Consider the following 25,214-nt stretch of genomic DNA (forward strand, 5'->3'; position numbering starts at 1 on the left):
TTCATTCGCGTCATTCAGTTTTTGTGACGTCAAAAATCGTCAAAAATCACTTCCTCGCCCTCAAATTGACTTTGCTTTACTTTAATTCAGGGAAATAAGGTCAAGTGAGTGTGTCACTTGAAGGTTATTTGAATGCGTCTAATAAGCAACAATAATTTATAGAGATTCTTTGTCACAATATAATATCTTTTTTCGGAATGCAGATCTACGAAGCGATTTCGGACTACTTTCTTGCAATCTTCCAGCTATGTTGATTCTATACTGTTGCTGGGATTAGAAGAAATTTTCACTCATTGTTTCGACTTTTAAAAAAAGAAAATATGTATCTTCTAGATATGATTATGAGAAACTAGATCCGAAATTTCTTGTTCAGGCTTGATCATCAGTGAAAACGTAAGTACTAATCATTCCCCATCAATAACAGCACAATTTTGAAAATAATTAATTATGGCTTAATAAAAATATCATATTTTGATATTGACAAAAGGATTTAATAAAGAGGTTAAAACAAGCTCAAAAACAAGATCTGATATTTACACACTAGCTTTACTGTTTCAGAGTCGACTTATAGAGTTCTACAATCGTAAACAGTCATTACGTACTTCATTCGCAGCTAGGACAAGCCGTCGGAGGGGCTCTTTCACCGCTTCTCGACATTCATCTCGTACTGGCGAGAGACGATCGGCAACTCCTAGCTTGCGACACAGTGTTATAGACTTCTGTGAGAAGCAGAAACGAAGACAGTACAAATGCAAAAGTGGGGAATCCTCAAATATTGACAAACAATCAGGATTTGGCGAAAAGTTGACAAACAACCAGGATTATCAAGTACAAGTTAAGGAGGAAGATGGATCTAACAACACAAAAGATCGAATTTCAAATACCAAGCGAAAATTCAGCGAAAATATAATTAATAATTCGAGCGAGGTAAAAGCGAAACGAGAACCCGATGTTGAGCCCAAATTGGCTAAAATGATAAAAGTTGAAAAAGAAGACGATGAATATGCGAAAGAGGAAGGAGAAATTGTAGATGACGACGATGAAGAACAAGACAGGCTCAGGAAAAAGAAGTTACAAATGACAAATGAAGAGGAAAAAGCCGTCATCAAAACTATTCAAAAATTGATCAAAACAAAACGAGTCAACAAAAAAAGTACACAACAAGGAACAACACAAAATAGTCCCGAATCAAAAAGTAATGCATGCACTTCAGCTTCGAATAGAGTTAGCAATATAAATAATATCAACTCTACCAGAACTGAAAGTTGTAGTGGAAATAGTTCTGTGGAATCGCAAAGAGACAGTCCCCCAAAAGCGTCCGCAGCAATTGAATCCCTACCACTCTCAGCTGTCTGTCCACCCCAATCTACTTCCATACTAACATCCCAGCTAGCCTCAAATAACCCCGAATTTGACATTGAGACTGACAATATGCGAATCAAGATATCGCTCGAGTTCAAGTCACAAAATTCTTCAACTCATCAAGTTGCTACTACAACTACTAGTAACTCTATCAACTCACAAGCAATAATGACTTCTGTTTCTTCTGATCTTCAAAGTCAAATTGCTCCAGCATCGGGTTCTAATTCTTGTTTTAATGATTGTGACTCGGCTTCACAGAATCTCGTTTCGGCAAAGTCAAAAAAATTAACACTTAAACCTATTCTTAAAAATAGTTCAGATTCGGTAATTGAAGATACAGAAAAGTGCTCTACTGATTCTATAGCAGCAGATAATTTGCAATTTAGTGCTACTGACGGCGAGACGTCTCGAATTAGATCTAGTTCTCCTACATCCGACAATCAACCCTGCCTTAGTCGCTCCTTGAGTAACGACGATCAGACAGACGATGAACTACCCTCCCGACTTGTGATCGACTTCGATGGGTCTAATGAAAATTTAAGTGGTAGTACTCATGGTGCTTCATTGGCTGCAAGTAGCATAGACATTAAACAAGAGAAAGGCGAAGGTGTCTTGAACAACCAAGCTGCTGATTGTGATGTAAAAAGCGAGCCTATCGAGGAAGAGGAACCTTTGCCCCCAGGTACTACTATTTCTAATAACAGTCTGCAATAGCTAGGGTTAAATTAGAATAATTTCAATAGCAACTGTTTCTCGGCTCCGATTATTTTCTGGGCTCATGTGTAAAACTGATAGCGGACCGGATATCTTATTGCCGCACCCAGTTTTTATTTCTTAGTCACAATGTTGTTGATTGGTTTGTACAAATCCTTAAATCAATGCGTTTGATTTCTGTTCATAACGTTTTGAGTTAAACAGGAGTGCTTGATTTTATTAATCTTCATTCAGGTAATCTTTTCATCTTTTTTCGATTCAGTTTTTTGAAAATTTTAGTTGACAAAATTCCCACTCAGGACGTATAGTTTAAATTGAATCTGTTAAGGAATATCAGGATAAGTAAATTCGAACTTAAGATAAATTGAATGAAATTTCTTACCGTTTTTAAAAGAATCTTTGGCTGTCTTTTTTAAATATACATTTTACTGATTGGACTTGGATAATACTGAGTTTTTGTATGTACACTGCAGAATTTGAGTTAATAATAATAATAATAATAATAATAATAATAATAATAATAATAATAATAATAATAATAATAATAAGAATAATAATAATAATGATGATGATAATAATAATAATAATAATAATAATAATAATAATAATAATAATAATAATAATAATAATAATAATAATAATAATAGCAATGAAGTTCTCGAAAGGCTGAAAATACAGTCAAAGTACAAGCACAACACAATTTACAACTTTTTCAGCAAGCACAATGTAGACGTTTAGTCCTGCGAGTGGTGTCTCTTGAGCAAACAGTTGATGAGTCTCATTTTGTTGATAATAACTCAAAAACATAAGTTATGACTCATGATTTATGTCGCATCACCGTAGAGATTAGCCCTAACAATTTTTGTTTTAAATTAAAAAAACGCTACTAGAATAGACTTAGGAGATGTTCATTTTCACAATTATACAAATCCCGAAGTTCGAGCAACAATTTATCCAGTGCCTTCTTTTTGCCCCTCATTACAGATATCAAAATGTTTTCATTCAGCTGAACACAATTTTTGAAATGTAATTGAACCCTGTTCTCCTTTTTTCTGACATTAATTTTTCTCTGTTTCTCCAGATTTTCAGTCTACTATTGCTGTTTAGCAATTTTGTGACGCCTTCTTCTGTTATGAAGTTATTAACCTTGGGGTATTCCGATTCTGGGTAGTTGTAATAGAAGAGAGGAAAGTAAATTCCATTTTCTTGATGTCTAACAGAAAAAGACTTGTCTTAAACACCAGATAGTATTTTTTCGTGGATATATTTTTAGATCATTGACAACAAAATCGTTTGTTGACTGCATTTGAAATGCTAATAACTGAATAATCTGTTGTTGTCTCGGTGGATATATTTCCCAATATACATATATTTAAAGTTTCCTAATCTCAGCCATTTTTCCTTGTTCTGTTCTATTATATTATTTGTATTTAAAGCGAAAGATTTTTACCCAGTTCAAAAAATTTTCCGTAGGACTCAGCATTGATTTGTTGCTATTAAGATGAAGAAGCACATCAAAATCAATAGACTAAAGGAAAGCGTTATAGGGAGTTGCGTTTGGTCGATCTTGCTATTTCATCATTGTTTAAATGCTCGAACATTTTCTTGGTTTTCTTGGATTGTTCGGCTATAGTGAAGCACATTTTCAATTTTTGATGAGCTCAATTTTAATTAAATTGCTCTCAACCTCGTTTTTTCCTTGTGATCTGCTGAAAAAATGCCAGTCCTCGTCATATCGAATTTGTGTAACATCAGCATTAAAGATTCAACGGCCTGGCAAAGATCGTTTACGTACAAATTTTTCAGCTAGGGCGCTAGAACAGTTTCTTATGGTACCAAAAGGCACTAAACTACCGTTTTGGAGCTCTTACTTCAAAGTTAGTGGGTAATGGTTTGAAAGTTTCGTGTAGCCAATGTTGTAGGGCCTAGTGTAAAAACTGTCTCATCCTATTTAGTTAATTGCTAAAGACTTCCGAAATGTCATTCTCTCCTCCAACGTGATTGTTGCAGAGATATATTTCACACCTCGTAAGTCATAAATATTTTTATGGGATGCTAGCTTATATATTTTCCATCTGTTTAACGAATACTCCCTGAATTGATTACAATTTTAGTCGCTTTCGTGGTGGCTAAATTCGCTTCAAATCGGCGCTGCTTCAATCAGTAACCTGATACCCATACCAATTAGTAACCTTCATACCCATATAGGTGAAATTAACTAACAGGTAAATTAACTAAAACCCATAATTATATCTTTCTTTGAAACTAGATTTGTAGTTTTTATAAATTGATAATGGTTATCTTGATGATCATGTTGAAACATTGCCACGACTCGGCTAGCAAACTTCATTTTTCATGTTTTTATTTTGCTGATGTGAAGCAGCAGTTATCAAATTGGCTTCCATTTATGACTTTCCCGAGGTAGTTTTTTTTTAAAAAAATTGTCTGTTATAAGTTGAGATTTTGTTTAGAAATGTGGGACATGAAGTTGAACAAGAAGATGGGAGAAACTTGGATGCACAAGGCAGCTGTAGAGAACTCGGATGTAGGTCAAGTTTCATCACCAATTAACTTTGTTTCTGGTCTTGTTGATTGAAAGTTTACAGGTTTTTATTCAATTTCGGGCAAATTATTGAATTTGGTTATATATCGAATTAAATAATATGAGATAACTGTGCAAATTGAATTAAAAGGTCAACAGTTTGCGTTACTTGTGTTAAAAAAAATTTCTTCAAGGGTATACGTTAGAAATGCAAGTATCCGAATCGAAACAATTTTTCAAAAGTTATCAATCAATTCTTGTCAATCAAATCTTAATGTCAAGGATGTTTTCTGGTAAAATGTCTATGCGCGGCTTGTTCTGCCAGATTTTTGGAAAGCATTTTAGTGGCATTTAAGCTGGCTCCTTCGTTTACTTTTTTAGTCTGTGGTTCAAGTTTTCCGGCTATTTCTGAGTACTGCTTTACTTTCATGAATATTATTTTCGGAGTAGTGTTAGTAGCATTTAAGCCTCCTTCATAAATTTTTTATCAGAGTAGTCTTTCAATTCTACTTTTCCCGAAAATATTATTTGAGCTGAAAGTGGTGACTCATTTCAATGTAATGTTTTCTGTTAACCTTCAATTGTAGAACCGACTCAAGTTTGCATCCCTTTTCCTGTTACTGTTTTATAAAAAAAATTAAAACAGCAAAAAAAATTAATGATTACTGAAGAGAAAACTTCAATATTTTCAGAATGTAACAAGAAATTGTTTTTCTTCAACAGATTATGTCCGCTCTCGTTGCGATAACTTTCAAAAAGGATCAATAATCGAAGTCTTTATAAAAAAAAACTAATAAGAATTCAAGACTTAATTTCTTGAGATCAGCAATGTATCGGTACAAAGTCGATATAGCAAGCAAAATCCTGTTTCGGTACAGGAAATCCAAATTTTTTGTATTTCACAACGTATAAGATTCAACGTATAAGACTCAACACCTATAAGACTGATAAGACTCAACGTAAGAGAAAAACGTACGTAAGATTTACTGCATCAGACAACTAGCAAGGTTGTCAGCCAAACGTAATTGATGCTCTTTTAAAGGTCGGAATAGGTCAAAAATGCTTTTAATTTGACCTCTGGATTACATCTATAAAAAAAGAGATTTGGTCCCACCGGGATTCGAACCGCAACCTCTAGATTAAGGGCCCTAGATCCTAACCATTAGGCTATTTCCCAGTTAGAACAATCTGTGCGAACGCACAAGTAATATGCTCTTTCATTTACGCTTACACGCAATTGCGTCAGCAACATCTTCAGGCCCCAAAACTGATGATTCGAAAACTGGTATCAAATTAACAATAGGGCGAATCAATGAGCCGGATTTTGTTTGAACTTGAGCGGACCGTGCGATGCCGTCGTTACCATAACGTAGACTCAAAATGCGGGCCAGTGGATAATAGCCTCTTGGGCTGTCGCTATCGATAATCCAAACTAGGTCACCGGTTTTCAAGATTTCATCGGAAGGAGTCTTCCATTTACAACGACGATTCAATGGGGGGAGATATTCTTTTAACCATCTTTTCCAAATGGCATTAGCGTACGCTTGCGCTCTGGCGTATCGCTTTCGGTGATTGAAGTCATCGGTTGGGGTGAATGAAGGAAGGCAAGTACTGCGATTCCCCAAAAGAAAATGGTTTGGCGTTAATGCATCTAAATCGTTGGCATCGGAACTTACGGAAGTCAATGGGCGGTTGTTTAGTGACTGTTCCACCAGACAAAAAGTAGTAAGGAGTATTTCGTCCGTAAGCCGACGATTGCCAAGGATTGCGTAAAGTGTTCGCTTGAAACTCCGCACTAGCCTATCGCAAACACCTCCGTGGTGCGGTGCAGCAAGTGGATTAAACTTCCACTTGACTCCCTTTTGTGCCAGCTCCGAAGCAATTTTCTGTTTGTCCAAGTTTAGAAAACATAGCAACAGTTCTTTCTCTGTACCAACAAAGTTAGTGCCGTTGTCGGAACAAATGACCAACGGCATTCCACGACGAGCAATGAAGCGTTCAATACCCATAACACACGAATTTGTATCCATCGAATGTGCAATCTCAACATGAACGGCTCTGGTCGTGAGACAGGTGAGCAGGAAACCCCACCTTTTCTCAGAGGAGCGACGGATCGTGACGTAAAACGGACCAAAGTAGTCAAGACCGACATTCGTAAAAGGCGGACACTGGAAGGCGAGACGTTCGGACGGAAGATCAGCCATAATAGGTTGAACAGGCTTAGTGCTTCGTTTTCTGCAAAGGACACAATTAAAACGAATCGAACGGAGGATAGAACGAAGCTTCAGAACAGCATACTGCTGTTGGACAAGTGCGCGAAGATAATAGTTACCTTCATGATGATTTTTGAGGTGCATATGGCGTAAGAAAACGTACACCAGTGGATGTCGACCGTCAAGGATTATGGGGTGCTTCAAATTGAACTCAAGTTCAGTGAAGCGCTTAATTCGGCCACTAGAACGGAGCAGGCCGCCAGGCCCGACAAACGGCGAATAAGCAGCAATAGGGCTTCTTTTACTGATTTTCTTTGAACTGTGGAGTTGCATAAGCTCAATGGGGAAAGACTCTGCTTGTGTAAGAAGCTGTAGTTTCTTTTCTGCTGTGGTAATTTCCTCGGGTTCTACTATTTTTCTATCTACAGATCGGTAGGTGGCGTGCCGTGGAAGAATACTTAGGACATACGCAACGATTCGAAGAAGTTTTGGATACGAACTGTATTTGCGCAGATGAATGCGGAAATCAGAATTTAAAGAGTTGGACTGTAGGGCTGAGCAGGTTGGGATCAGCTGCTTGACGCTTCAATTTGATGTTTGACACCACTTCGGTGCCCGGGCGAAATGGAAAGTCAGATATACGAAGAAAATCAGGACCACGTAACCAAGCGCTGTTCTGCAACGCCTCCGAGGACAATCCCCTCGTGCCGGCATCGGCCGTGTTGTTTTGCGTTGCCACGTGATGCCATTGATCGACCGTTGTTCCTTCTAGAATCTCGGAGACACGATTCGCGACAAATATGGGCTGTTTCTCTAGGGAATTCAACCACTGAAGGACTGTGGTACTATCTGTCCACATGAACGTGCGTTGAATCTGAATGGTGAGCGCCTCGCAAATTTCCAATCTGAGGCGGGATGCCAGCAAAGCCGCTTGGAGCTCGAGTTTAGGAACGGTGAGCACTTTCATCGGAGCTACTCGTGCCTTTCCAATGACGAAGGCTAGTTCTGTTCTTTTTCCGTTGTCTGAGGAATTCACGAGAGCACGCAAAAACGCAACTGCGCTGAACACCTCCTGTGAACTGTCACCAAAGACATGTAATTCCAAGTGCTCGAACGAACCGGAGAAGTAGCTTCTAGGTATTTTCATTGGCCCAAGTTTTGGTAATTCTGCGCTCCAGGACTCGAAGCGCTCAATCATTTCCTTTGGGAGTAAATCATCCCAGCTCTGACCGTGAAGTCTCCAGACATCTTTGAGGAGCCGCGCTTTCACAGTAAACGGGGAAACAAGACCAATTGGGTCAAATATTTTTGATACAAGACTCAATACCAGCCTTTGTGTAACAGCTTTCGAGGCATCACATATTGTTCCGCGGCTTACAACTAGTGTGTCTGTTACATGATTCCACTTCAAACCTAGAACGTGGGATGATGACTCCTCTTTTGATGCGCCTATTTCTTTTGGAGCCTGTTCAACAGATTTGTCCTCCAGCTCTTCGAGGAGGCCAGGGACATTGCTGATGAACTTAGTCAGCTTGAAACCTCCCCTATTCAGTAATTCGATCAAATCGCGCGATATTTTTTGTACTATGATGGGTGACTCCATTGAGTCAAGGTAATCATCCATATAAAATTTCTGGCTAACGGCTTGCGCCGCCTCGGGAAAATCTGAATTATTGTCTCTCGCGGTACGCAATAACGCATAATTAGCGCAAGTTGGTGAATCTTTTGAGCCGAATATGTGTCTTGTGTACTGGTATACCTCAATGTTCCTTGAGGGATCTTCCCGCCAAATGAAAAGGCAAAACCGACTTTTCCGCTGGCAAAACACCTACTTGTAAGAACATACCCTCAATATCAGCGGAAACAGCGAATTGATGCTGACGAAAGCGCATCAGAGTGTGGATTAGTCTCTGCAACAGATCTGGACCGGTGAGTAATACACTGTTCAAAGATATACCCTGAAACTTTGAAGCACCATTCAACACCCTACGAACTTTTTCCGGCTTGTTAGTGTTTACAACCGGGTGATGAGGTAGGTACCATTCTCTTCCGGCGCAATGCTTGTCGTCTCGGCTTTCCACTTTGATAACATAGCCTTTATCGAGATCATCATGAGTTGTCTGTGCATAACGCTTGTACAAAACGGGATCTTTACTTAATCTCTTTTCCAATGATTTGAACTGCACCATTGCTGAAAAAAAATCATTGGGGAGTTTTACTCCGTCTGAAGACCAAAGCATGCCTACATGATATCGGCCCTCATTGTGTACAGTGGATTGTTCGAGGATCTCAGTTGCTCGATTGTCAGAGGCTGAACGGGGATCGACCTGCTTGACAGCCCCATATGACTCCATGTCATACCAGGATTTTATTTGGGATGCTAACTCGGAATCTTGTTTAGCTACTGCCTTGAAACAAGTAGAAATCAGACCAGATGAAGATGGCAACGGACCGCTTAATACCCATCCCAACGGTAAGCGAACGGCAACGTGTGAGGATTTTGATTCGGTTTCAAAATACTCAATCGGGCGGATGGCGTGGTAAGCGTCTTGGCCTAGTATCATCTCGACATTTGCGTAGTCATACGTCTTGTTCGGTAATACGCTTAAGTGAGGATACTTTTCTTGAATGGCAGTATTATCAGTAACGTCGGAGCCTACTCGTAAATTTGTTTTTACATAAGGGAGTAGATCAAACGGAGAGCAAGTGTCTTCACCTATTGGTTGGACAGTAACCTGTACAGATTCCGTTGTTATAGTTTCTTGTGTATTTATGCCATTCACGGTCAGCTTTAATGGGGTACCCTTCAATTGAAGACGACTAGCGAGCTCACTGGATATCCAAGAGTGACTACAAGCTGTGTCACAGAGAACAAGTGCTCTAGTGCGTACATCTGAGGGACTTAAAAGATCGACTTCAAGAACCTGAAGAAGCCCTTTTACATCAGTTATTGAAGTGAGTCCCGAGGAACTAGCCGTTCCCATAGACTTTGCATTTTCAACTGTATTTGATGACGTTTTTGGGGAGTTTACTTTAGTCAGCGTGGAAACGTTGCTTTTCTTCTCAGTGCTTACGGGAAAAACGCGTTCTGCCCCGTGAAGTAATGTGTTATGAGTGCTTCGACAGCCCTCAATAGTGCATTTTCGTCGACGTGGACATGTTCGGAATGAGTGGTTGCCGTTCAAGCACGAGAAACAAAGTTGGTTTTCTGCAGCAATCTTAGCACGCTGCGTAGGGGTCTTTTCCTTGAAAGATTGACATCGCCAAATGGGATGTTGACATTTGCAAAGGGCGCAAGGCAATTGATCATTTTTTGCACTCTGGGAAGCTTTACTGGAGATATGTTGTTTTGCATTTGCATTAGCAGTAAAGACTTTTGAGGAGACTTTTGTTTTTGTTACACTTATGTTACCATTATCCTCGTTTTTTCCCTTGAAAGAGATTGCTTTCATGCGCTCATGAGCTTCTGCTTTCTCTTTCAGCCAATCGTTAAAATCTAACATGGCTGGCCTCAACCACTCTTTCTTCACAGTGTGCATTGACCAAGATTCTTTTAAATTTGGTGGAAGCTTTTGAACTGCATGGTTTAAGAGGGACGAGCTACGAAGATCTGTGTCATATGACAATGACCTGAATACGCCAACGAGACTTGAGACTACAGTAGCAAAGCTGATTATACTGTCTGAGTTGTGCATTTTTACCGGTGGATAGCTTGACAATTTATCAAGATGCGCAGTTACCACTGCCTGTGGCTGTCCGAACTTACGCTCAAGCGTTTTCAATGCATCTCTGTACATTGAACCACAATAAGCAAATTCCGCAATTGCAGCCTTTGCTTTCCCTGTTACCAATGTTTTCAGGTACGTTAGCTTAACGTCATCACTCAATGTCTGCGAATCAATCGCACTACTAAATTGGCCGTACCATTCGTGCCATTAGAGGGGGTCGCCGTTGTATTGAGAAAGTTTCCACTCGGGTAGGGGATCTCTCTTGCTGAAGCTAAGTAACTCGGCAAGATCTTTTACTGTTACTTGTTGAGATGTCGAAGAGTGCGGCAAACAAGGATGTTGCATGGGTAGTGGATTTCGAGAGTAAGGCAGCGAGGATGGAACGGGGGGATATCCCGGAAGGAATGGTGCTGTTTGCAGCGCCTGGTTATCTACTATTGCACTGGAAGTTGGATTATGGTAGTACGTTGTACCACCTACAGTGCTTACTGAAACAGGTACGTTTGCCGTGACATTAACATTGGACCTCTGCGGAGCGATCGGGAAAACATTTGATTTGGTGTTTGATGGAACATTTGCGAGGGTCCATGTATTCAAGTTAGGCCTGTAGTGACTGTGTGGTATTGATAAAGCCTGGTTGTGGAGTGGGCTTGCCGAAGCTGCAGGCAAATTTGCTTCTAATTGCGCTGCCAAGTGGTTGAGTTGAGCGTCGGCCGGGAAAGCACTATCTTGATTATGTTGAGGGGTGTAGGCTGCTGTCGAAAAATTATGAGCTGGAGATGAAGTTTGTAAATTTCCGGTGTTTTGTGGCTGGTTCGCGTATGCATTGCCTTTCAGAGACAAGCTAGGTTGATTTGTTTGAAAAAACAAACCACGGTAGTAAGCAGATTCTTGATCAGCAAGAGACTGCCAGAACTGCAGTGTATTGTTCGGCAGGCCTTCGTTTTGATTGTTTACTTCGGAGATCTGATTATTGAGTTCAGGCTCTTCGCTGCCTTGAGTGATTTGCTGGATAAGATCATCATTTCCAATCAGATCTGACGGTTGAGAAATCAATTGTGGTAAATGCTGTTGGTTTTGATCGTTCATTTCTGATCGATGGTTCTCAAAAGTATGATTCTTGACAGTATTACCCTGTTCTTGGACAATAGAGTTACTATTTTGTGCATCTGCAGCCGCGGAAGAAATAGCTTGATCGAAACAAGCGCTGGATTTTTTCTGTTTGCGCGTCAAGATGGCTGTTTTTTGACTACCAACTGACTCAACCCAATCTTTGACGCGATTTTCGCTCTTTGTTGAGTAGATACTGCCATGTTTTGAGGAACTATTAGTGGCGGTCTCTAAAAGCAAAGATTCATCGTCCATTAAGTTGATTTCCTGCATTTTAGCTTCAACAAGACGTTTTCGATTTTCCTCATGCATTTTCTCGAGGTCTATTTGACGTTTCTTAGAAAACAATTCTATCTCATGCCTTCTCTCAGCCATTTCACGTTCTCTCTCTGCCATCTCAATTTCATACTCTCTTTCAGCTATTCGAGCAGCCGCTTTGTTTTCTTCCTCCACTTCTTCTGGTCTAATTTTTGCTAATATAAAGTCTTGTCTTTCCTGCGAGCCGTTGAAGCCTTCGAAGAGGTACTAGCAGACAAGGATTTGTGGGATCTTTGAGAGCTCTTTTTTGAATTTTCGTTGCCCTGAATTGAGTCTATATAGTCTCGGGCATTTTCCATATACTCATCGTGTCTTTTATTCACAACTGCCAGCCATTCTTCTAATTCTGACTGCAGTTTCTCTGCTAGTTTAGTCTTAGCTGCAAGGCCTATCAGGTTATCATTTTTTGCTATACAAGTTTCGAGTAAGTCTTTGCATTTGGTAACCAAACTTTCTACTCTCACTCGCCTCGCTTTTTCGTGGATAGCGTCGTCAATGCTTTCGTAAAGTTTGCACAACTCTTTCTCAATCTTGGCCCTTGCCTCATACACCTTAGAAACTTTGCTTGTAAAGGGATTTGACATAATGGGAGGAAGAATACAACAATAGATTAACTTACAGATTTGGTGTACAAACAGATAGGAAAGATGAAACAATATTTAACTTGGTCTGCAAAATTGGGATTTTAGGACAACAATTTAGGAGATAGAACAAATTGTGAGACAGAACAAGTTAGATAGAACAAAGTGATCAATAACTGGACAATTCTCGTGACAGGGGAAATAGAAGGTGGGGCGTAACTCGAGGAACGGGAGATTGGGAGGGGAGAATGACCGAGTCTCAATTACTATAGTTTCTATAACCCCTGTAGTTTAAACTGGGGACACAGAACACATAATCTTTTGAGACTCAGAGAGCAAAACCCCAAAGCGTAATAGGAATATAATATTCGCGCGCAAGAGGAGGAGCGGAAACGGTCACGCAGCGAGCGAGCGACGAAACGGGAAAAACGGTGGAGCGGCGGATGCGATAATTGAAAACCTTGACAAAGAGAGTGGTGCCAATCGAACGACACTACAATAACCACGCAACGAAAGCAGGACACGACGGAGCGACTGAGTCCTATAACTAACAAGCTCTATAACCCCTGTAGTTAAACTGAGGTCACCGAGCCGGAAAGAAATAGGACTCAGTGGAGACTCGAAGTTACCGCCGCTTCAGCGGCGAGTTTCTTATTCTTTTTGGCTCTACGGCGTCGTTTAATGAGTTTGCTATGACGAGTTTTCTTAAGCAAACGGCGAAGTGATTCCTGATGCGTTAAAATTAATGTTAACGATTTAAGTTCCAAATGAACTTTCTGGTGCAATTGATAGTACGCTTTTACTAATTTTGGATCTCTCTGTTTCCGCTTTGACACTAGGTCAATCAGTACATGGATAGTCAAAACGTCTGTTTGCTTAAGAAAACCAAAGATATTTGGTGCTCCGTTTCGTGGGCAATAAACTATAGCTTTCAAACGAGTTTGGTAACTTTCTATCACTTTAGAAAGTTCGGAAAACGCTAATGCTCGAAAATTATTCGTTCGGTGAGAGGTCAGCGAATTGTTTATAGCGTAGTGCCAGATTATGACATCAGTTTTGTGCCGGAAGACGTTATCCAACTGATATTGTACCGTTTTTCTTTCGTTAACAGCAAAAGGATTCAAGCTTAATCCCGGAAGTGAAAATACAGTGCTTTTATACCGTTTTTGGGTGCCTTTTGGTAGACTATTGATGGCGTGGAACAGCGAACTAGCACCCAAAATGAATACCATAAGCTCGCATCAACGTGTATTTACCGTATCGGGACAAAAAACTACGAACCTTTCTTGTTTTCTAATGTTTTTTTGAGATTTTTTCTCAAAAATCGGTAAATTCGACAATTTTCAAAAATTTGGTCAAAATTCAAATTTTTTGTTGAATACCTGTATTATACTGTTACCCCAACTACACTGAACAATAATTTACCAGTTTATCAAAAATTTGACCAAATTTTTGATTTTTCAAATTTTCGACCTAAAAATAGCAAAAAAAATTCGATAAATTTATCGAATTTTTTTTTGAAAGCTGGTTTTTCAAGTTCTTACACCTTCATTACGTTCGACCAATATCAATTTATCAGCTAAGAGTGAGTTTAATTTCTTCGAATATAACCAGTTTTTTTAAGTTTTTACGAGTTTTTTGTCAATTTTCGGTCACATTCGCCTTTTCTGGTGAAATCCGTCTTTTTCTAACCCAAATTGTCTCGGTCTTACAGTTTTTTTGATGCTCGGTTGCACTGCCCTGAAGGCCACGTCAGGATGTTCCAGTCACCCAATTTGCATGTAAAAATGATGACTGAAACCACCTCTCTCACTTTTTGGGCTGGGAAGCCGACTCTTCACAAGTGTTCACAAGTCCAGTTGTTGTTGTGCTCCCTGATTTTTTCTCTCGGTGGACCAAAATGTCCGCTCTCGTTGCGATAACTTTCAAAAAGGATCAATAATCGAAGTCTTTATAAAAAAAACTAATAAGAATTCAAGACTTAATTTCTTGAGATCAGCAATGTATCGGTACAAAGTCGATATAGCAAGCAAAATCCTGTTTCGGTACAGGAAATCCAAATTTTTTGTATTTCACAACGTATAAGATTCAACGTATAAGACTCAACACCTATAAGACTGATAAGACTCAACGTAAGAGAAAAACGTACGTAAGATTTACTGCATCAGACAACTAGCAAGGTTGTCAGCCAAACGTAATTGATGCTCTTTTCAAGGTCGGAATAGGTCAAAAATGCTTTTAATTTGACCTCTGGATTACATCTATAAAAAAAGAGATTTGGTCCCACCGGGATTCGAACCGCAACCTGTAGATTAAGGTCCCTAGGTCCTAACCATTAGGCTATTTCCCAGTTGGAACAATCTGTGCGAACGCACAAGTAATATGCTCTTTCATTTACGCTTATACGCAATTGCGTCAGCAACAGATTATCACCCTTGTTACCAACAAGATGGTGCCTTTAAAAACTCCCGCAAAATCAACAATGACAAAAAAGGAAAATAAACACACGTGATAGTAACAACGATTTAATTCGGTAGCTCTGATTTAATAAAAAAAATCTTTGAAATATTTATTCAATTTTCTCCAAGCGACTACTTGGCTTCCACGACAACCCTTTAGGATCACATTTACAGGCAGACCTTCAATAATTGTTAATATACAATTGTATCATTTCCATGGGTTTCTAATGTACCCCGGTTCGAGATGTCAGCGCATTATTTTGTATGAAATGCGCTGGACGCGCTGAAATGATGTACGAAATGCGCTGAATGCGCTGAAATTTTGAAAGGGCGCTCAAAACTCAAAATTTCAGCGCATCATCAGTGCATTTCTTACATAATTTAAAAGCATTTTGAGCACATTTCTTGCATAAGTTTTGAGCACTTTTTTCCACCGCATTTTTTGCAAAATTTCAGCACTTTTCAGCGCATACGTAAAAAAATTTTTGGCGCTTTTGAGAAAACGTGCAGGACAGCGTAGAGTTGTCTTAATTGGAACTTGTTAGGTAGTTACTCTCTTCAGGTGGTTTTTGACTATGCCCTTCGCGTCTACAGCAGGAGGAGTCTGTCAACCTTATCGGAAACAGATATTCAACAGCAGCAGCAGTATAATGTTAAAGGATGTTGTATGAGTGCAGCTGATGTGAACGGGGACACTCCCCTCCTCCTGGCCGTGAAAAAGGGCAGCGAACACATTGCCAGAAGACTTTTGGAGTCTGGGGTTGAGGTGAACCAACCCAATATGTACACTGGATCCACGTACGTTTGCTATGACTCAAATTTGATAGAAATGTGTTACCTCCAAACCCCAAACTTGTAAAGCTTTGAGAATGGCAAATTGTGTCATGCTCCGAACAGTAATCAGAACAAAAATTTCGTTGATAGGTGAAGGGTGGACGGTACTAGCGAGTGAGAAATTGATCTCAGTAACGTTTTCGAAGTAATAATCAAAATGGATTTTAAGGCTCTATAATTATTAAAATGAAAATGAATGGCGGCTCGTTTTTGCCGCTACCTCCACCTCCTCCTCCCCTTTCAGGAAACACAATTTCCGTTTTCTTTGCTGTTTTCAACCAGCAGCCTTTTTTGCTGCTCTATTTAATAACAAACTAAGAGTTAACATTTAATTAACACATTGATATCCGAATTCCAGATGGACGGGAATAAATATCCCAAAATGTTATATAGCTCAATAATTATGGGGTTCTTTGGGGTAAAAATATTTAGGGCAAAGATTGTTATAAGACAAGTGAAGCATAATATATAGTGCAACATTATCCGATAGATTCAGCAGAGAATAACTCATTTAATCTCTGCTGATTAGATTCGTCTCTGAAGAATGATGACAGCCTGTATTACTTTTATCACTGTAAATAGCAACAAATTTCAACATGGTTGAGATTTTAATTAAAATCTACAATTATAATTTCTATAATTGTAGTTCTAAAACATCAACATTTTGCAGTGTAATGATTAAAAAAATAATGCGAGCGTTCAGTTAGCACGTCACGGAAGTAGTTTTGTTGTTTGGCACCTATTGATTGATAACATCTCGTTGGTAGACAGACTATTTGCTCACTATTTTTCCATTTTTGTAGTGCTCTGCACTGGGCAGTTGAGATGGCGAATGTGAGTTTGACCCAGCTGTTGTTATCCCACGGGGCTTGTCTCAATCAGAGGAACTACAATGGAGTATCTGTCATGCAAATGACACACTCACTCATGTCCCACAGAATTCTGCGCCTTATTCAAGGTATAATGTTTAAACAAATTTGACACTTTTTTGAAAAAAAATACTTTACTAAATGATTACTTTGGATTCAAGTTTGAAAAAGTAAGTGGAATCTTGACAAATCGTTGATTGGCCATCTTCTAAATCTTAACTTGTGTTGCATGCTGTCAAGTTCATTAGAGTTAATTTTGCGTCAACTTGCAATTTTTTATTGATCTTTAAAATTATTCTTCTGCTTCTCCCTGACATCCCACACTTTTTTTATAATATTACAAATATTACACATTGATTGATAATACACCCAAAATACAGGTAATGGGTGTGCGTGAAAACTAGAGACTTCATATATCTTTTCTTTTTGCTTCGACTCTTTTTTTTCACTCCTCGCAATTCAAAAGAGCAGTTTTTAGTGGTCGTGTCGTTCTCTGGCTGCTTTTATGTGCGTGACGTCATTAGATACTCTCGTCATGGGAGAGATTTAAGCAAAAGTGCGCGATTAGTTTTGTCGAAAATGACGTATCTAACTCTTCAAAAGACTTAAACTCTCTTCAGATTACTCTAGTCATTTCAAGGTCATTGAATGACAGTAAAAAATAAGGCTTCGTGGAGTGAAAATATATAAGGAACTTTACTTTTAGCGAAAAATTGGTGTTTTTTAGAATAATATAAATTGAATTTTTGTATATGAAGGTGTATATGGGTTTCTTCAACAACTCCATCAATACATTTCAATAATTATTGCTATCTATATTCAACTTCCCGTATGTTTATTTTGCAGCTTTTGTTCATCTTCTGACTATGTTACATTTACGCACTTATTTCTTAAGAGGTTTAAGCTGCCGCTTGAGATGAGTTGGATCTGTTTCGAGCAATTTTGTTTTTTGGCAAATTTTTTACCCAAAAGTTTTCCTGTCAAATTTCGCTCCTGTGATAACTATCGTTTTCTGCTAAATTGCTCTCGAATGAAGCTTGAAGCAATTGTTTTAGTCATGTGTCTTTTTGTGCACATTTTTTTGCTTGGCCTCATTGTTCTAGAGATGTTCTTTCACTCGCTTGAGCTATCTGACTTTTTGAATAGCTTTTTTGATGTTATAGTTCTTTTGTTTTCGTAATCTAAATTACTCTCTCATTCACTTTATTTCACAGCTGAACTGAACTGAAGGCAGTTTATTTGAACAAATCATAGCAAAAGTGAGTCAAAATTGGTTTCTTTTTTTTCACTCTAAATCTTAGTGATGGTCTAAATTAATATCTAAGCTGTTTAATGAAGCTATTGCCCACTGCACTGAAGCTGACTACACTTTCACCTCTCCTTGAAACAGGTTACAATTAAGTCGGGCCCCCACTTCTTGTTTTTGAGCAATTCCGTCTGACGCTAGTCGGTTTATATTCGATTTTTGAGACCACCCTTGCTATTATTATATTTCATAGTGCAGCCGACACAAACCTAATTATACGCAGCTGACATGAAATTTTGCCTCAGAACTAAAGTGACTACTTTTGTTGAAAATATCGAATTAAATCATAGTAAAGAAGGCTGACGTCAGCTTATTGTTTTACAAATGTTGACCACATTTTTGTAAGTAATTGTTTCGTTTTTCAATAGATTAATGGTTCTGTTTTATCTGAAGAGAGCTGCAATCTGAAAACGTTTTTCGAGAAGAAAATGCAATTTCTCATAATTTTTTCTAGAATAGTTTAGGAACTACATGGAGAAAATATTTGAATTATAGAATATGTGCCCCGCAGCGTGAGAAGAGCTCATTATGCGTTTTAATTAGATGAAATAAATGCTTGTGTCTTTTAATCTTTTCTTTTTTTCTGTTTCAGCATTCCTCTTTGACAAGTTCCGAGGGCGGCGTCTCATGGAGTTGAATTCAGGTGAGGTAGCTTTGTTTATTATTTGCATGGAAACAGTCCTAATTGACGCCAATTAGCTTTTAAATCAATAAACAAGATGTCTGTTGCCTTAAGTCAAAATGTGTTTTTTGTTTTCATTGGTTACTATGTAACACAGCAGTAGGTTTCGAGAAATGAAAAGTTAAATAGAATACATGTCTTTTAGCGAAATCTGTATGAATCTAAGTTTTCTATCGCAGTTTAAAATTTTTAAACAAAAAATTTCAATTTTTGAGAGGTAAAATCTGTCTTTAATTGCTCTGGAACGATGTTTGAAGCAATTATTGTAAATGTGTGTGTCTTTTTTATGCAAACTTTCCGCTCGGCCATTTTCTGCTGGAAAATTCTTTCGATTTCACTTCTGGTGTGATTCTTTCACGTTTTGACTTTGGATTTTTTTCACGTCCGAGTTTTGAAATCTTTTCACCATAAAAGATGTTTTAAACGTTGTGAGGTTCATAAAGATTTCACTAAAAAACATTGTTTATCAACTTTTCTTCTACCAATTTTTATTTCAACCTGTTTTTTGTGATGCTATTTTGATACGACTCGTTGTTTGCTACGTATCGCAAAGCAAAAATGCACCCTGTAGGCAACAATGAATCGAATTTTGAGGATCTTTTTATTCGGCTCATTCGAACATGCACTATAGTAACAAAAAGCAACGTACACACAAGAGAATTTTTAAAAAGCGGAAAAAACTTCGAATAAAACAACATTCAGTTTTCTTAGCTTTTATACTATATGGTAGACCGTTTATGAAGTTTTCAGACAAATTTTTAGGGAAAAATATGAGTCAATTTTTTGGCGATTTTCTTCCCATTTTTCCTAAGGAACTCCCGGTTTTCGTAACTCTTGCTTCACAATTGCTCATAAATTTTCAATTGAATTCAGATCGGGACTATTTGACGACTATTCCAGTACCTCCTGGTCCTTTTCTTTGAAGCATTTGGTGAAAATAAGTGCTTTTTACACAGAAACGTCACCTTATTGAAAAATAAGATTTTGAAAGTTTTAATCTTTTTCGTAATTTTCCAAATATTCCAAGCGAACTAGGCCGTTTAGCTTGTTTGACCATCTGTCTAACAAAAAGTGTCCGTTCATCTGATGTTTTGTAACCCATGAGATAGGTGATTGCTTGTGCAAACTCAAAAGCTGTCAAGAAATCTTGTTCTGTTTCTCCGAACAACTCGACCAAATGCTTCGCTAGAGACGACCTGAGCCTGTTACACATTTGCTCTGGTTTGTATGCATTCTGTGATCTATCCTAATACTGCTATCTTGATTTCAATCTGTGTTACTCTTTTTTTCTGAAGATCAAAATTGGACATTTCCAATCGCAACAGTATGGCAAACAGTAAAATAGCAAAGCAGCTTAAAATTTTTTTCTGTGTAGAAAGAGACAATGAAAACGCATTTAAAACTTAAAAATTTCAACCGTTTCTTCACGCTTTAGCAAGAATAGAACATGTTGGGCATAAGTAGTAACGCTTAAAGCGCATCAATTCTGCCGTACTTAGCTTTCTGGTAGCATAGTGTATCTGTAACATGCTCTATTTTTCATTTTCAATTCCTTTTTCAACTAAATTTCCAGAAAACTATCAAAATCTTATTTAGCTACCATCAAATTAGCTACAATCATGCAAGAGCTGCGGCGTCTTACTCCTTGTAAAAATAAAGAGCCTTGAACAATAAAAAAATTACGTTGGTATAAAATGATCTTTCATAAATCGTATTTTCCCTCTCATATTTACTGCAATAAAAATTCAATGGTCTTAAACTCTGTTAGATTAAGTAAACTTTAATTTCATTCTACAACATTTTTCTCTTCAAACCCTTGAGTTATTTACTCATTACTTTTTGTTTCTTTTTGGACCATGTTTTTTACTGAATGTTCAATACTGCTCGGTTTCTTTTGACTATCAATGTCGGAAGATCATAATTAAAGCAGGTGCATTAAACTGATAAACGTGGTCATAAAGTGAAAAGTGCATTAGGTTATCAAGAGGTTTTTAAATTCAATTATAATCAGTACTTGTATAGAGCTTCATAGCGTTCGGTTTTGAAGCTGAATTTAGCAGAATCTTATAAACAAAATATAAGTTCTCGCCAAATGAATTTTTTTCCACTTTAAAGTTATCAATTTGCGCCTTTCCTGTTTTCCTGTTTACTCTGCTTTAGTGGAAATGCGGGCCTAAATTTCTGCTGTTTTGCAGCAATTGGATAGCAATAGATCTGCGGAGCTATTATCAGACTTCTATTGGTTTTTACAACTCGAAGCGTTTGAGTTGTATTGGGGCGCTGTCTTTGTAAGATCTGTTCACACATATAAGTAGACAAAATGGAGTGATCAGGTTGAAATAGGAGTGGTCATTATAATCACGGCAAAATAGTACAGAGATTTTTAAATCGAGTAAATTATAGGCAAGGAAACATTTGATCTCAAAATAAATTAGAGTGAGGGCGTGTGTGAACGCGCTCATCTGTTTTCTAGAGTTTTTTGTTTTCGCGGTTTTTGTTTGTTTTCCCTGAATGCTACCAGGAGTGATATATGTGTTTTTTTTAATAATTTTATATCCTTAAATTTTGTCTCAATGGGCAACCAATGGTTTTAATGACTATGATACTATTTGTTTTCAGAAAAACATAGTGATCTTTTGATTTATTTTCTCTTCGCTGTTCTGCTTGTTGTGTTAACACCTACTTTGATTAACGAGAAAATGTATTGGTTTATGTGCAGCCTCAGTTTATGCTATTCAATGTTTTCAGTTGATTGTTAGTTGTTGTTATGACCATAAATTTCTACTTTTATCAAATCATACTGCGTTTTTGCCAGTTCTCGTCTCTTGTCTCTTTTCTTATCTTTTAATTCAGTTTCACTAATGATTTTTCCAATGGACTCACTTATCAGGCATAAATCTACTCATTTAAAATCTCCAGTTGATAGTTTATGGTTTGAATGATGTTTTAGGTTTTAAACAGTAGGTTTTTCGACAGTATTCATCGTTTTTCTTCCTGTCCTATGGCTTCTTCTCAGTAATAACAGGTCTCAATGTCTTCTTATGCCGATCTAAGGAAACTTAATTTTCTATTTCGAGTTTAACTTTTTTTAATTGGTTTGCTTTTGAAAAAAAAATAATAGGTTTTTTTCGGATATTGTCGATTTTTTTGTTGTTTTATGACTAAGTCTCATAAATTACAGGTACCATCGAATTTTTGATTAAGTTAAATGAACCTGATTCTTAGCATTAACTTTAAGCTAATGAAATTTTGAGTTTCACGCAATTTTTTCTCAAATTTTATCTATTGTTTTTTGAGGTTTCCCACATGATTCATAATGCTGATCTCAATCAAAATTAACAGATCCCATCGGTCATTTAATGAGGGTGATAAATAGTTTTCACTAGCTTGAGCTTGTAATTTTTTCTTTGACAACATTTGTATTAGAACAGCTTTTATGTGTTCTGTAATCCTGCCTTCATTTGTTGTTAGTTTTGTTGCTTCTCCCGTAGTGGATTCGATATTTGTTTGTAATAATTTTTCTCGAACGAAGTTTAAGGCTATTATTGTGAGCATGCGTGTCTTTTTTCTTGCGAAATTTTTGCTGAACTTTTTTTGCACTTCTTTAACTTTTTCTGAGTTTTTGAGTGACATTTTCACACTTTAGATCTTCATTTTCGAGTGATCTAAGTTCCTCTCGTTCTAATATAAATTTCATTGCTGATGTTGTGAGTGAAAGCCATTGTAATTGAGTTGTTAAGATGTTAGACAGGCCAACCTGGAGTCCCCTGTTGGATCGTTTTTTGCACCCATCAAAGATTTCTAATCTACACGCCCCTGTAAATTAAATTGCCCCCGACTGTCGTGCGTGAGCAATTCAGCCGACGTTAGTCGTCATATGTTCTACTTTTTACCATTGAATGGTTCGATAATTTCAGATATTTAATGTTTTGTTACCTTTGACGCTACCTTTGATGAAAAACATTGTTTTTTGCCCACAAAACAACTAAGTGTACCGCAGTATAGCATCGCTCAGCCTACAATTTTCCAGTTTTAAAGGTCGATTAAAAGTAATATCAAAAAACGAGACCCAGCTCTGTGCTTTCTATGGTCCTTCAAAAATTACGCTTAGCTGAAACTCATTGAAGTAATTAGGAAAAAAAATTAGTTTTGCGTTTCGATTCCTTTTCGATAAGGCTCTTACTTCGAAGTTACTAATTCATGCTTTTTGACCATGTGTTTTAAAGGAATAGAGAGCAAAGCTTTCTTCAATTTTGAATGGGACTGGTGAATTAATTGGGAGATTTTAAGTTTTCTGTTCCACAATTGGACTTCAATTCAATACTTATTGTTTATGTTTTCTCTTCCATCATATGCCGATGAAAAAATTGGCTTGTTAATAGGTTGGAACACTTCCCCCTGGTTTATGAAAAAACTTAAACGAATGAGGCAATGTGCGTCTGCGCTACTGTTCAGCACTATTTGTTTTTTGGATTTTTATTTCTATGAGGCTTTGTTTGTTTTTCAGTGGCCTCTAACTACAACCCTTTCATTATGTCAGAAATGGAATTGGACAATTTGGACAAACATGATGAAGATGAGTTCACTTGTGACTTGATCGAGTTCAGCGAGAATCTTCCTGAAACAACAAATTTGGCAGACGATGTCCTGAACTGCACAGACGTGCCAATCAAAGTCATTGAAATAGTTTAGACGATTTGAAAAACACAGCTGATAAAATTTATTTCAACAGTCAAAGCAATTTTATTTCATAAAGTTTAATTAGAAAAACAACTGATGTATTGAAAAGTCAGATATTACTGTTTGAATCTCAATTGACCTCTCTAGAATTTTAAGGCAGCCTTTCTCTTATCGCATCATATCATATCTTCCATGTCTTATTGAGTTGATGTGTAAATCTTACTTCCTGTGTAAATTTAACTTTTTTTCAATTGTGCTGCTCTGAACATGGTCATACATGTCTAATAAATTGTGCCTTTGATTAAATGCTCCAGAGATTTTCTTTGTATAAAAATTTAATAAATATTGTTATATTTGAACATTTCTTAATAGCCGCCTCAGCTTCTCAGTCGGCTTTTATAGCGCTCCTTTTTTTACAATCCAAAGGATTTGGCTTGTATTACTGTGGTCTTTTTTTAAGATCTGTGCACGCTTCGGCTTTTTCACGTCGGTGAGAAGTCAAATTAGAGTGGTGGTTTTAGTCACGCTGAGGTACAAAAGGGAGCGAAAGTTAGAGTAAGTTTAAGGTGTAATTTTTTTCAAACTACCTTTAAAGTGGAGTCAGAAATTAGTATTTCAAGTTTTCGGCTTTTGAAAGGGAGTTTTTCTTCACTTGCGTCAATTTGACTTTGGTTTTCAGAGTTTTTTTCCTTGAGTGCTTTCAATATGATACATATGTGTTCTAATTGCGCCTAATTGCTGAAAATCGTCAAGGGGCAGCTGAAACGTTTTCTGACCTTAACACTTTTTGTCAAAAAACATTAAAGAACACTTGATTGCCCCATTTCAAAACTTATTTCTGTTGTCTTATCACGAAGTATCATTAATGACAGGTCTCATTGGAAAATAATGAGGCGCAAAGGGACCTAAATAATGGCCCGGATAATAGTTTAATATTTTTCATGACTTTGCCACTACTTCTTCCCAAAGATTTTGAGTTCGTTTTCAAGTTTTTGTTGTAATTTTTGTTGTCTTATCGTTTAGTGCCATTACTAACAGGCCTCATACTTTGCTAATTGGGGTTTATTTTAGTCGATTAAATTGTTTCTGTTCAAAACTGATGCATTCTATGACTTTGAATTTATTTGTTTTTAAGAAATATAGAATTTCAGAATTTTGCGAGTTTTTGTTGTAAACTTCATTATCTCATATCTTTGTCTCATTGTTGACTGTTTTCATTGGTTTCTAAAAAAGCTTTTGTTTTTGTTTAAATTGTTTTCAATTTATAGCTATTGCTCTCTTTGACTTGTACGCTGCCCGTTTTTTTTTTTTTAAAAAAAGATTTTAGTGGTTTTATTTGCAAATTTCGAATGATATAAAGCTCCACAAATTAGAGCTCAGTGAATCTTCCTCGACAGATTTTGTCCCCGGGTCGAAGTTTGGCCAAAAAATAATGTAGGATTAGCGGTGAATAGCGGTGAAAAAATACTTTTTTCACCGCAAAGCACCCGCATCTTTTAGCGTTCAATGCGTTCATAGCGGTGAATTTTTGTAAGATAAGCGGTTAATTTAGCGGTGAATTTTTGTAAGATTTGCGATTTTAGCGGTGAATTTTTTTTCACTGCTTCGTGGTAGCGCTGAAAAATTTTCACCGCATTATGCTAGTAGCGGTGAAAAATTTTCTTTCACCGCTTAAGCGGTGAAAAAAAATTTTAAGAGCTACTACCAAGCGATGAAAATAAATTTTCAGCGCTACCGTCAGAATGCGGTGAAAAAAAATTTTTCAGCGCTTCTGTCAGAATGCGGCGGAAAAAAGCTTCCACAGCTACCGTCAGAA

At 37.5% G+C, this 25,214-nt stretch overlaps 1 protein-coding gene across 3 annotated transcripts in view; it reads left to right on the forward strand.

The window, feature by feature from the left end:
- LOC142344833 (uncharacterized) overlaps positions 1–23,757 on the forward strand; it is a 117,675-nt gene extending 93,918 nt beyond the window's left edge. For all 3 annotated transcript variants that reach the window (XM_075396819.1, XM_075396820.1, XM_075396821.1), the window contains exons 5-10: positions 559–2,044; positions 4,548–4,621; positions 15,590–15,825; positions 16,665–16,819; positions 18,629–18,679; positions 23,226–23,757. In XM_075396819.1, the coding sequence (XP_075252934.1) occupies positions 559–2,044; positions 4,548–4,621; positions 15,590–15,825; positions 16,665–16,819; positions 18,629–18,679; positions 23,226–23,410 (2,187 nt within the window). In that variant the 3' untranslated portion in view covers positions 23,411–23,757. The remainder of the gene's footprint in view (positions 1–558; positions 2,045–4,547; positions 4,622–15,589; positions 15,826–16,664; positions 16,820–18,628; positions 18,680–23,225) is intronic.
- The last annotated feature ends 1,457 nt before the right edge of the window (positions 23,758–25,214 follow it).

The sequence above is a fragment of the Convolutriloba macropyga genome, chromosome 8, assembly GCF_964194025.1.
Source record: "Convolutriloba macropyga chromosome 8, txConMacr16.3, whole genome shotgun sequence".
Taxonomy (NCBI): Eukaryota; Metazoa; Xenacoelomorpha; order Acoela; family Convolutidae; genus Convolutriloba; species Convolutriloba macropyga.